Raw genomic sequence first — 13,128 nt, forward strand, 5'->3', positions numbered from 1 at the left:
AAACAGACAATTGCACAGTTATAAACCAGGTTTGTAGATTTTTTATTTTTTTTAAAAAAAGCAACAAGTGTGAAAGATTAGCCGAAAGAGACCCTGTCAACACAAAACACTAGCCCGGTAAAAGAAGCCCATCGATACTTACCCATTTTAGTGGCCTGTGTCTTGAAACGCCATCCCTTCACTGTTCCCATTCACTGCCGGTATTCAACCTCTCCTGCAGCGATGCATGAGATGAGTGTGACGGGAGGTAGGTACACCTGGAAGTGTGGAATAGCTGAAGCAGCTAAGGAGCAGTGAAGCAGTGGCATTTCAAATGGAGGGACAGCAGAAATGTTAAGTATAGATGGCTTCTGCAGGGCTAGTGTTACCATAGGGTCAGTTTAATACAATTTTATTAGTGATATCAGTGACTGCTGTTCTTAGATGGAGGAAGCAGAGCAGAGAGGAGATTATGTGAATGCACAGAGAAGCTGTGATATATGGTCAAGGACCCTTATGGTCTCGATTCCCTTTGATATTCCACAATAGAGAGAGTGACCTTGATTGTTAGAAGTGAAGGTGAACCTGGAAGTTTATGCATATACCAACTCTCTGGATCCATAAAGTTCATCACGTTCCCCACCTTAGGGGCCCTGGTTGGGTGACACCAAAAGTGTTAATGACCTTGCAGTTCATTTCTCTCTGGTAAGAGGCCATTTGGTTCGATGGAGGAATCACTTATTGTGGTGAAGGTTTTTTCTCACAGGAGTACTTTGCAGCTGCACGGTTGTTTTGCGATTTTTTCAGTTGTTTGGACATTTATCATCATTTATGAATCAATGATTTTATACAGCGCAAATTTTTTGATATCCAAAAAAAAACCAAAAAAAAACCAAAAAAAAAAACACAACAACTCTCCACAAAATGAATTGCCCGTGGGACTTCCATCTGTGCAACAATCATATGTAAAAACGTTTTATTTTATTACATAAATATTAGATTTATACACAAACTAAAAATGTTAAAATTACACAAAGAACTGATTTACTATTGTCAGTCTGTTAACATAAACAGCGAATATTCAAATTTACATATTTCCCAACATGCTCAAAATTAAATTCCATAAATGTGCAAAACAGGTGGACGAATTGCATTACAAATCTCAATGTGTTTTGTGAACATTAATTCACTTCATCAGGAGTGGATGTTACTGACAGGGTATAAAATCAGATTACAAAAAGTTAAACACTGAAAAACTTTGTGGATGGTAACCACCAGAAGGAGTCTATCTTGGGAGGAGGGCTCACATGGTCCAGCAGAATGGGAAAACAAGCAGGAACCATAATCACCGACAAGGATGTCACTAAAAATGTGTATATGTGAGCCAGGAATCCAGGATGGTACCAAAGCTGCGTACCAAACACACACACCTCAAGTATCACCCACAGATAAAAGAATCAAGTGGAACTTTACCCATAACCGCTTAATAAAAAATAATGTTCTTTAAGAGCATACATTCCACGTTAATGAATATGCTACCAAAATGAGTGCTGTAAATTTCCTCCAGCATTGCTCCTGATCCTTCTTGCTAGAGACTGCCATTTTGCTGAAGCCCAGAGCCCCTGAGCAGCAGTAAATCATAAACCTGAACCAAGCTCATTGATTTAACGGTTTCAAAAAACAGTTAATTTCCTGGAATGCCGGTGTTCTGCCGAAAAACTCCAACTACGTCACTTCCCATGACTCTCCAGCAGCAATAATTAGAGATTTTGACTAGCTGGCGTTTACACAGGACAACAGCAGCCTAAACACTACAGTACAGGACATGAGTGGACATTGTTAGTCTGCCTGAAGTAACCAACAACATGGCAGCCTCCAAGGCGGTGACAACTTTTTTCCCTTCTTTCCCGATGTTCTGTCAAAACAGCCAACTCCTAGTAGTGTGTATGTTGCCGGTGTTCTGAAAAGACACCAAATCATTGAAAATGTCTAATTATTGCTGCTGGAGAGTCACCGGAAGGGACATGGTTGGAGAGTTGGAGTTGCGGCAGAACACCAGGATTGCTAACTGTCACATTTGCTTGTGTTCTCAACCAAACTGTAAACCATCAAATGGCTGGTGTCATAACTGATCAAATGTGCAGCACCATGGCAGTTGCAGATCAAACAGAAGCACCTTCTTTGGATGTAAAGAATAGGAAGGTTATTTCCGCTTTAAGACTATCAGATCGGCCTCTACAAATTCAGCAGTTCCTAAAAATAGAGAGCAACTGAGCATGTGCAGAGCAGGGGGAGACAGTATTACTGGATTCTAAACAGTATGGGGGCTTATAAACTTTAAAGCATAACTGTCCGTGCCCCCGTTCGGGAGATTCACGCTCTCTATTTGTTCCGTTTACCATTGTCATTGAAAGTAAAAGAAAATCCCAACTTCTGGATTGTCCCCAAAAACATAATAGAGGGGAAATCTTCCAATGGGGACACTAGGTCTGGTGATCCCGATGGATTCTTTTAATTTGTAGGGATTTCCTCTCACTTCCTGTTTGGCTATGGGCCAGGAAGTGAAGGGAAATCTCCACAATGGGACCCAAATGGCTGAAAAAAAAAAAATTAAAAATCTGACCGAGGTTTTAACCCTCCCTATTCAAAATGGGGGGGGGGGGGGGGGGGGGAGAAGAAGTTTTGCCTACAGTTCCACTTTAACCTTACTTCCTGAGTTTGGCCATTCAGTATCTCAAACGGAAACAGAAAAAAAAAATCTATGCTTACTGGATAAGGGGATGGCAGTTAGTGGAGCTCATGAAGTCAATTAACCATATTAAAAAAAAAAAAGGAGATGTACAGCCAAGGCTCGTTTGGCTGTACATCTCCTATGGATCACAGGAGAACAGTTCGTTCTGCACTCCTGTGACCAGTTTTCAGCAGAGAGTGGTCTGAAGTCCGCTCTCTGCTGACATCACAAAAGTTGGTCCAGGCACCATGTCATCACGACCACCAAGTCGGGATCCGCCAGGTGCCTGGACTGATACCTGAGAGCCGCTGAGAGTCTGAGCCAGCCACCCCTCCACAGCCCAGCGCCCAAATGAGCAAGGAGAGGGCAGAGCAGAGAGCTTTGACTGACAGTCAGCAGCCCTCTGCTCGGGGAGCTGTCAGAACCGAGAAATCGGTGGTGTTCGATCGCTCAGTTCTCAGTGCAGAGGCACCAGAGGACCAATGCAGCATCGCTAGGTAAGGCTCCTTTCACACTTATGCGACCTAAAAGTAGCTGGATTTTACCAGAATTTTTTTGCCATGATTTTGACTGGACTTGAAGCAATGCCTATGTCTATGGAGCTCAAAACGCATAAAAAAAAAAAAAATCAACCCAAAGTATTGCCGGGACTACTTTGAAGAAGTCGCTGTGACTTGAAGTTGCAGATATGAATGGTACTCATTGGAAATCATGGAGTATGACTTGTCATGCTACTTTGCAGTTCCAAGTCACAGGGAAAGTCAGACAAGTGTGAAAGGGGGGGCCTAATTAGAAATTGGGGAAAAAACGGATTCCCATACATCTCCTTTAAAGGAAAACTAGATCGGAGAGAGGCATGGAAACAATAAGAACAAGGTAAGGGTGGGCTTTACTACAGTATCAAGGTCACCGGAAGAGAGATGGGCTTTTGGCGTGTTTGGCTGACACTACACTCCACTAATCACAGGCACTGAGACATTTCCCCAATCTGTACAGCTGCGGATTGAGAAATGTCTCACTGCCTGTGATTAGGGAGGACATTCCTGGTGGGATCGGGCAGGTCTGAACTTGAACATGCCCGAACCCATCCCTAGTGACAGGTATTCCAGCATTTAGGTAGGAGCTGGTGCAGAGGCATGTCATTTACAAAATTGCAGTCCCTGAGAGGTGTTGTCACTCATTATGATCTTCAGTCCCATAGCACAGCAAGCACATCACAAAAGGATTTCTTTACAAATCTGTATCTGCCAGTTTAGCTGGGGTTCCTTTTAAAAAAAAAAAAAAAAAAAAAAAAAAAAAAATTGATTACCTCAATATAAACAATACACACCGTTCTCCACTTGAGGGCAGAAAAGTATATTGATAAAATCTTGGAAGAGATTAATAAAAAAAAAAAAATCAATAGTAGGAACAGAGCTGAGCGTCTGCAGGGATTGAGCAATATTTAGGCAATTACAGGTATATGGAATTTTCAGGTGGTCTCAATGCGTTTTTTTCCATATTACCTAAACTGGAGCAAACAAAGAAAGTCCTTCATTGCAGGGGGCTTTATACCTATAAGTTGCTGCAACACAGTATGTGCATGCTATGTGGCCAGGCTATTCATTTAGAATTGCACCCCATGCACTGAAGCCTTCAATGCAATCATGCTGCAGCACACCAAAAAAAAAAAAAAAGGTGTTATAATGTGCTGTATTGAAGGGCAACTTTACTTTCATGGGGAAAAGAAAATAGCAAATCGAAATAAATCTGGCATACACAATTGCGACAAGTCATATTGTAATTAAAAATGACATTTCCTTTTTAATCTGCAGCTCTGCAATTTTCTGTAAAATGCAATGCAAAATGGCAACCTAGAGGCTTTCTGTACACAGAAGGTATACAGAACACCCCCAGAAACAATTTCCTGCTTGTGTGATTTGCTCACTGATTTTCCCAGAAGGCTGCACTAAGATACAAGTCAGATTTTTGGCATTCCCTACACCAAAAATGTAATTTTAGGTGAGTTAAGGCCCGTACACAAGTACCGATTGTCGGCCGTAAATATTCGGCCAACGTCCGATCGGCCAATTGTCAGTATTGTTAGTATGATGCTTCCGACAACCGACTGCGACTTTTCGGCCGAACAAAATCTGGTGTGCAGGCTTTAAAATTTTTGTTGGCCAACAAAGAACAGCCGATTGTTCGTCAGTCAGTACAGATTTCGGCCGACAAAAATGTGATGATCAAGACTGGGCATGCTCAGTGAAGAAAAAACACACGAAAAGTTGACCAGAACATGACATCACTTCTGCAGTTGGTTGTTGTTGGCCGACAAAATTCGTGTGCAGTCTAGAGCACTTTTCAACTAACAAAACAGCACCGGACAAAAGACAGCCGATCGTTCGGCCGACAATCGGTACGTGTGTACGAGGCTATACTCCCAATAGGAAATCACGTCTAAAGGGATGCCGACCCAGTAGTTTTCTCATCAGAGCCCTGCAGGTGCAGCAGCTGGTTGATCATTATGAAACCACTCCCATCTGACTCACTGGGCACAAAGGAACAAACTGATTTCTTCAGAATTAACAAAAAAGATAGGAATCTGCAGCTTTTGTTAAAATTCCTGCAATGTACATTGATCACCCAGAGGGAATGTTTTTTTCTAACTAAAAACAGAAAAAGTGGAGTAAGAGCACATTCACACTGCCGCGACTTGTCAGCCTGACAAGTCGCGGTCGGTCGCTCGCCATTGAGTAGTACAGGACCCGTTCTAATAGGAGCGACACAAGTCGCTCCGACTTAGAAAAAAGGGTCCTGTACTACTTTGGGGCGACCTCGGAGAAACTTGCATAGACTTCCATTATGTGAAGTCCCTGCAAGTCGCGCCGAAGTCGCAGTGCACGCGACTTCACAGGTCGCCCCCCAAAGTCGTGTCGCCTCAGTGTGAACCGGCTCTTAAAAAACTTTAAATAATGCAACAATCAGGTTTGTTTGTTTTTTTGCTGTTGGGATTGAGTTGAAAGCGTGTTAAAAAAAAAGAAAAAAAAAAAAGGGGGCTACCTTACCACAAGTAAACGTGCAGTATATCATACATTCAAAGTGCAGGAGGTAATGCCCTGCAACAGAATGTTCTAATGGTAAATTTAACTCCTTAATGACCAAGTGTTAAAAAATGTTCTAACCCTAAACTTTTTTTCCAAATATTGTATAGCATTCGCCAAGCTTGCTCTTCCCCATGGTCCTACCAACAGGATGCAACCATGGCAGAAAGAAGCTTTCAGAGACAACTGCAATGGAAAAGTCACACTGATCAAGGAAGCCTGCTGGGGCGAGGTGAAGGGAAGTAATACAAGCATCTTCTGCAACCCCTAAGTCCCGGTTCCCACTGCCACGACTTGTCAGGCGACTTGGTGGCCTGACAAGTCGCGGTCCATTCAGTGCAATGGAACCGTTCTAATCCGATCGACTCAAGTCGCTGCGACTTAGAAAAAGGTTCCTGCGCTACTAGGGGGGCGACATCGGAGAGGCTTGCATTGACTATTAGAGAAGTCGTTTGCAAGCCGCGATGAAGTCGCACTGCACGGGGCGGCTTCAAAGTCGGGGAGACTTTGAGTAGCCCCAGTGTGAACCGACTCTTAGATTTAGGGTAGAAAAGAATGATAGTAGCGCTTGAAACAATCTAAAAAAGTCTTAAAATAAACCATAGAGATCCCCCAAAATGCCAGTCTGGTTAATGATGAAATCCTCCCAGCATTTGGAAAATAGTCCCACAAGCTTATTGAAGATGGTATATATGAACATCAGTCCCTTTAGACTCCAAAACTTCAACAATTTACAAAAACGCAAATCATTCGTGTAGTCCGGTAGGGTCACCGCTAATCCACCACCAAGTGCAGGGGGACAGTAAGAAATGGCCACTCACCAGATCACGATGCTCACTTACTCTCATAAATGAGCACACCTCGCATGTATATAATAGTCTGTCCCCCTGCACTTGGTGGTGGATTAGCGGTGACCCTTTCGGACTACACGAATGATTTGCATTTTTGTAAATTGTTGAAATTTTGGAGTCTAAAAGGGACTGATGTTCATATATACAATCTTCAATAAGCTTGTGGGACTATTTTCCAAATGCTGGGAGGATTTCATCATTAACCAGACTGGCATTTTGGGGGATCTCTATGGTTTATTTTAAGAGACTTTTTTAGATTGTTTCAAGCGCTACTATCATTCTTTTCTACAGTGTTATCAAATATACCCTATATTTGTTCAAGTAGCTGCTCTATTGGTATAAACCTTTACCAGCTGTGCGCTGGTGCATCCTAGAGCGCAGAGATTATTTCACAGTTTAGGCGCGAGGCTGAGAAATAGTTTTCTTTTACGACTCTTAGATTTAACAAGCCTTTGACCTTCGCAGTGGGGGGGGGCGCTCAACACAAGGGTTCTTTTTTTATTTTGCTCTCGAGAGTTGGGCTTAAAAAAGAAAAAAAAAAAAAAAAAAAAAAAAAAAAAAACTTTAAAAACATGTACACCCAGTTTTATTCTTTCAGACTTACATCCACCCACCAAGGCATTTTTATAATGAGAGGGATACTAAGGCATGGTGCTGTGATGTTTTCAGGAAGCTATATACTGCAACTTGCTGACCCCATAGAGAAGCACAGACACTCAGTGATGAAGTTGACTGGCTCTAAAATTAAGGTATGGCGGTGATCCCGACACTGTCTCCCCTCATACCCCACTTTGGGGTAACCCCAGACTACGGCACCCGGACCCGGGTCTGTGGCACCGGTTCGGGATTATTCGACTTCAACAGGTGATGCCTGAGGGTGTGATTCTCCCGTTCCCGACGCTTCGCTCTTCCTATGATCTCCCCTCCTCTATGCTGTTTCGCTACCTCCAGCTGAAGCATGCCTTGCAGACCCAATACCCGCGGGCTGTCACGTTGGCCCCTAATACGGTGGAGCGGTTCCTGTCAACTAGATGCGCTGACTGTATCCTGTCTTCTGTGTACCTCAGAATCACTTGTAAGGTGGACGGGGCAAGACCCCGACTCTATGCCCTTTGGAAAGAGGACATCCTGTCCCTTGATGAGGAGACCTGGGAGGAGGGGCTGGGTGGATATATCTCTGGGATGATTTCGGCCAGGGATCGCTTCATTCAACTCAAATTTCTCCATAGGGCCTATTATACCCCTCAGCAAGATATACCCTGGTAGTTCGGATGTATGCCCCCGGGGCTGTGGGCAAATTGGTACCTTCTTCCACATGGTGTGGTCCTGCCCTGTTGCCCAGCGGTTTTGGCGGGAGGTGGTTGATGAGCTTGAGGGTTTGGGGGATTCTTGGCATGGTCCTTGATCCCAGAGTCTCATTACTGGGTTTTTGTGATTTGGTCTCTCACAAGAGGCACACGCAGCTCTTTCTATTTTATGTTATGTTCTATGCCCGGAAAACTATATTGTTACTTTGGAAATCGGCTGACCCTCCGCTGCTGTCAAGGTGGCGGACCCTGGTTGACTCTGTATTGCCGCTCTACAAACTCACCTACATGAGCAGGGGCTGTCCTCAGAAATTTGACAAGGTGTGGGGATTGTGGGTGGCTAGGGGAGGGCTGGGTTAGACCCTTCCCCTCCTGCGCTCTCTCCTCTGTCTGTTCTCTCTCGACCTCCTCTCTTCTGCTTTGCTGTGCTCGGCTCCCTCTCCTCCCTTCCCCCCTCTCTTTCCCCCCCTTCCCCTTCTCTCTTAGGATTCTCGGTCCCTTTACTGGGTGGTGTCGTCCTTCACTTGCTGTCCTTATGGCTGGCGTAGCGTCTGACTGCCGACCCCGCTGGGGTGGTCGACCCCGGCTGGGGGGGTGGGGCTCCTCCCAATTGTATTGTGCCTTTATTGCGGGTGTGGTAGATCTTCTGTTACTGTGTGCGTATATTGTACCTTGTCCTTGCACTTGCCTATGATTTTGTCCACTGTGAACACAGCTCTGTATTTTTTTTGTTTGTAACTTGCTTTTGAAATTAATAAAAACGTTTCGGTTAAAAAAAAAAAAAAAAAAAAATTAAGGTATGGAAACAGAAAGGTTTTATTTAAAAATTACATTAGCATGTTTTTAAGGGGAATGGGGGAGGAAAAACCAAGAAAGGCAAAATGTAAGCAGAATAAAACTTCACCTTTAACCCACTTTCTGATTGACCCAACATTCCCCCACACAAATGAAATGTTGCACTGAGCTATTAAGGAGTGTAAGCCAACAACTAGAGCTTAGCTACATTATCTACACCCAGAAAACGCATGCATTTATTTGATAACTAATTCCGGCAGTGAGCAAGGAAGCACACACCCTATCTACAGCATACTTGTTTTAAACACAAATTAAAGAGGAACTTTAGTCAGAAAATTACATCCTGCTAGATGACTTCAGACTCACCCCTTGTGTAGGTAAAGCTAGGGAAAACAGTAAAAAGCCTACTCTGTTTAAAATCCAGTAATACACGGTCTCATCCTGCTCTACACATGCTCAGTTGCTCTCCCATTTTAGACATTTTTAGGTACTACTGAGTTTGTAAAGGCTGCTCTGCTTACAGCCTTAAAGCAGAATTATCCTTTACAGCCAAGGAAGCTGCTTCAGTTTGATCTGCAACTACCATGGTGCTGCACATGTGATCAGTTAGGACACCAGCCATTTGATGGTTTGGCAGTTTGGTTGAGAACACCAAGGAATGCAACTGTTTTTTGAAACTCAAATTGATGTTCTGCTTTAGGATTTACTGCAGGCAAAGAAAACAAAGAAAGGGCGCACCGACCTAGCGCATTATCCTCAATAACAGGCTTTATTTGTGTAACATTTAAAAATGGCTACTCACAGACATAGATGAAAATATATCATATCGAGCTAGATTGCTCAAATGTCCGGGTTAGTCCATATAATCGTCCATAACCAATGAGATGACGGCTGACGCGTTTAGAGGCTAGGAGAAAGGTGGTCACACCTTATTGTTTTTAGGATTTACTGCTGCTCAGGGCTTTAGCAAAATGGCAGCCTCCAGCAAGAACAAACCGGTGGCCCTCCAGCTGTTGCGGAACTACAGGTCCCATCATACCTCTGCGAGTCATGCTTGTAACCGTCAGCCTTGCAATGCCTCATGGGAATTGTAGTTCTGCAACAGCAGGGTGGCCACCAGTTTGAGACCCCTGCTTTATATAAAAGGTCTCCAAACTGCGGTCAAGGACCAGATGTGGCCCTTTGCTTTTCTGTTTCAAACAATTTATTGAAGACGTGGCCCTTTGCTTTTATCAGGCCCCTGGGGCATCCACTGACGACAACAATAGGGAGTGTCCTCCGATTACACTAACAGTTGGGCATCTGTCCTCCCACTGACACCATGAAGGGGCAAAAAATGGTGCACAGTTCCCTCCAATGACACCAACAATTTAAAATTCCTCCCGCTGACACCAACAACTGGGCAGATGTCCTCTGACTGACACCAATAAAAGGGACAAAATTCCTACCACTGACACCAAGGATGGGGCACTATTCCTACCACTGACACCAACCATGGGGCACTATTCCTACCACTGACACCAACCATGGGGCACTATTCCTACCACTGACACCAACGATGGGGCACTATTCCTATCACTGACACCAACGATGGGGCACTAATCCTACCACTGACACCAACAATGGGGCACTATTCCTACCACTGACACCAACGATGGGGCACTATTCCTACCACTAACACCAACGATGGGGCACTATTCCTACCACTGACACCACTAATGTGGCATTGTTTACTCCCACTGACATCAGGACATGGTCTACTCCGATTGGCCTTAGTCTGGTGCCCCCACAGTCTGAAGGACAGTATACTGGCTCTTTGTTTAGAAAGTTTGGAGAACCTTGCTTAAATGGTACTTTTTATCATCCAAAAAACAGGGAGTTCCAACACATTTACCTTTGTCGGCCAGTGAGAAGGTTCCGCTGAAGTACTGCTCTTCTATGTTCCATGATGTCTCGTTAACTTTGTTTGACACACCGCAAGACCCAACACAGTTGGCTTTGATGGCTATGAAGGAAAAGAGACCGGAGTTAGATATGCTGAAATCATTTTTCCCGAAAAGCATCATATTCACAAATACAATAGTACTTCCCATCACCAGAGTAATATAGCCAAATTTTCCCTCAATTTTGGATAGAGCAAGAAGAGGTAAAATGTCTGTTTTTTTATACCACAACCTCATTGTAGGCGATTTAGCCTTACTTCCTGTCCATGTGACAACAGGGCAAGAAATGATGGAAACAGTTGTCATTGGAATAGAAAGACAAAAAAGTAAAAACCTGCTTCTAGAGAGGAAGGATAAATCTCCCCATTATGACAAAGACTAAATTAAATACCAGACAAACCTCCAACCCTTTTTACTCCATCCAAAACTAAAATAAAAAGTTTTGGCTGCAGGTTGTAGAGACTTCTGACAATGCTGCATACAAAAAAAATTAATCCTGTCTGGGCACCATTTTTACATGGTTGGCCTGGAAATAAATGGCACGCCCCCTAAGTAAAGGTGGAGTGGTCAGGCTTAGAGCTGTCATTGTGGGCTTGCTTTATGGCTACAGATTTTGGGGCAGTCATCCTAATCCTGGCTGCTCCCTGGTTTCCTTATTGCTAGGCTTACAGGTTTAGCTGAGGAGTCCACAGGGCTGCAATAGTAATAAAAATCATGGACACAAATGTCCCTTTGTAAAACACCTACTGGAGTCCATGATTCCCCCACCACATATGAGCCCCACCCACAACAGATCTGGCTGGATGCAGCATATAGAGTGTTAAATGTCATCGAGCGGCTTCCCCATCTTCCTGCGGTGTTTTCCAAAGAGCTGAGGGGGAGCGGGGTTCCCCTGGTAACAGAGGAAGCAGCAAAATCTGCCCTATAAATAGCCAAGCTCTCCGTCTGTGTCTTCACCTTATCAAGTCACAGCTGCCATGGACGATACACAGACTCCAGTATTACCCAGAGGCCTCTAGTTCAGGGCAAAGTCTGCTCATCCAGCCTTGGTGGTTGGAGGGGAGTACCAATACCAGAGTCACCTACCGACAGTTGGCAGGTTGTTCCAAGTATGCACATTTCATGGCCAGAACCAGACATATTTTAGACTATACAGTAGGTAGGCACCCCTGTCACATTTTAACTGCTGGTCACGTCCCGACTGGAGCAATTCATCTTGTTTCCTGATGACTTTTTTTTTTAACTTTATTGAAAAATTGAGATGTATAGGTACAAAACATAGTCTTTGGGCATTCATTGGCTAATACATAAAACCTAGAACTACTAACACCACCTCTATTATTGAGGGGAACGCATGACACAGCCTCTTTGGTGGGAAGCAGAGTCCCCGGAGGGGGGGGGGGGGGGATAGTGCGGCTGTCTCTCCTCCTGTTAGAAGGATCAGGTGTCTGCCTGAGGATACATAGGAGAGGACCAGCAGAGATAGAGGGGTTCAGTTCCAGGAAAGCATTTCAAGTTTGTGAGTACTGTGAATTGCCCCGAGGGTCTGCCTAGTGTAGAGGGGACCACTCCGGTGAAGGTCCCAGGCATACAGGAGGCAGCTAGTGTAAAGGGGGTGCTTAGTCAGAGGACCCTGAAGTGTAAAGGGGCGCCAGCAGTTGGGCCCTGAAGAGTAAGTGTGCAGTGTACAGAGTTAAGAGTTGCAGCAGCACAAGCAGTGACAAGGAGCTACCTCAGCCAGTGAAGGGCTGGAGGGAGCTAGTCGCAGGACTTTTGAGCTAGACAGAGTGCCAAGAGTGAAGTGTTACTGCAGTCCTGGATCTTCTGAGTTAACCAAGGAGTTAAAAGTCAAAGTTTCAGCACAGTTCAGCAAAACAGTATTTTCAAGCGCCAGGAAGCGTTGGTCGTCATTCAGCTGGCGTCAGGACATCGCTAACAGGCATTTTTCTACACAGTGTCCCAGTGAAACCTAGTTGAGCCAGAGGAGTATCCCACTCATTCCCTTCTCCCATCCCCATTACAAAATAAACAAAACAAACCAAAGATGCCGAAATGGTAATTGTCTCAGCTCTCACACTTGGGTTTTCAACTTAAATGTGTTAGAAGTGTTACCGTAACAATGGCAGACCAATATCAGGCCCAATGCCTGGAAATCCTGCTACATTTATATCAAACTAAACTTTATCATCAGTGGGGAATGAATTCAGCCTGTGGACTCCAGATGATCTGCTGTACACACCGAATCTGTCCACAAGTGCCAAACCTTCTCAGATTTCCTAGGGCAACCCCGGGACAAATATGTAGCTTTGTATAGGGGTACAACCTTATTGATAAAACACTTCCAGAAGGGCAGATAAAGGGCTGTGTCTGATTTCCACTTGAGCACTAATCGCCTTCCTGGCATAAAATAATAGGAAACCTAAGAGAGTACGCATTCCC

General features: G+C 44.4%; 1 protein-coding gene across 1 annotated transcript in view; it reads right to left on the reverse strand.

Annotated features, from left to right (window-relative positions):
- ARRDC1 (arrestin domain containing 1) overlaps positions 1-13,128 on the reverse strand; it is an 80,908-nt gene that overhangs the window by 21,286 nt on the left and 46,494 nt on the right. The window contains exon 2 of the mRNA XM_082264562.1: positions 10,641-10,751. Coding sequence (XP_082120688.1) covers positions 10,641-10,751 — 111 coding nt within the window. The remainder of the gene's footprint in view (positions 1-10,640; positions 10,752-13,128) is intronic.

This window comes from Pelophylax lessonae, assembly GCF_965119305.1.
Source record: "Pelophylax lessonae genome assembly, chromosome: 7".
Classification (NCBI taxonomy): Eukaryota; Metazoa; Chordata; class Amphibia; order Anura; family Ranidae; genus Pelophylax; species Pelophylax lessonae.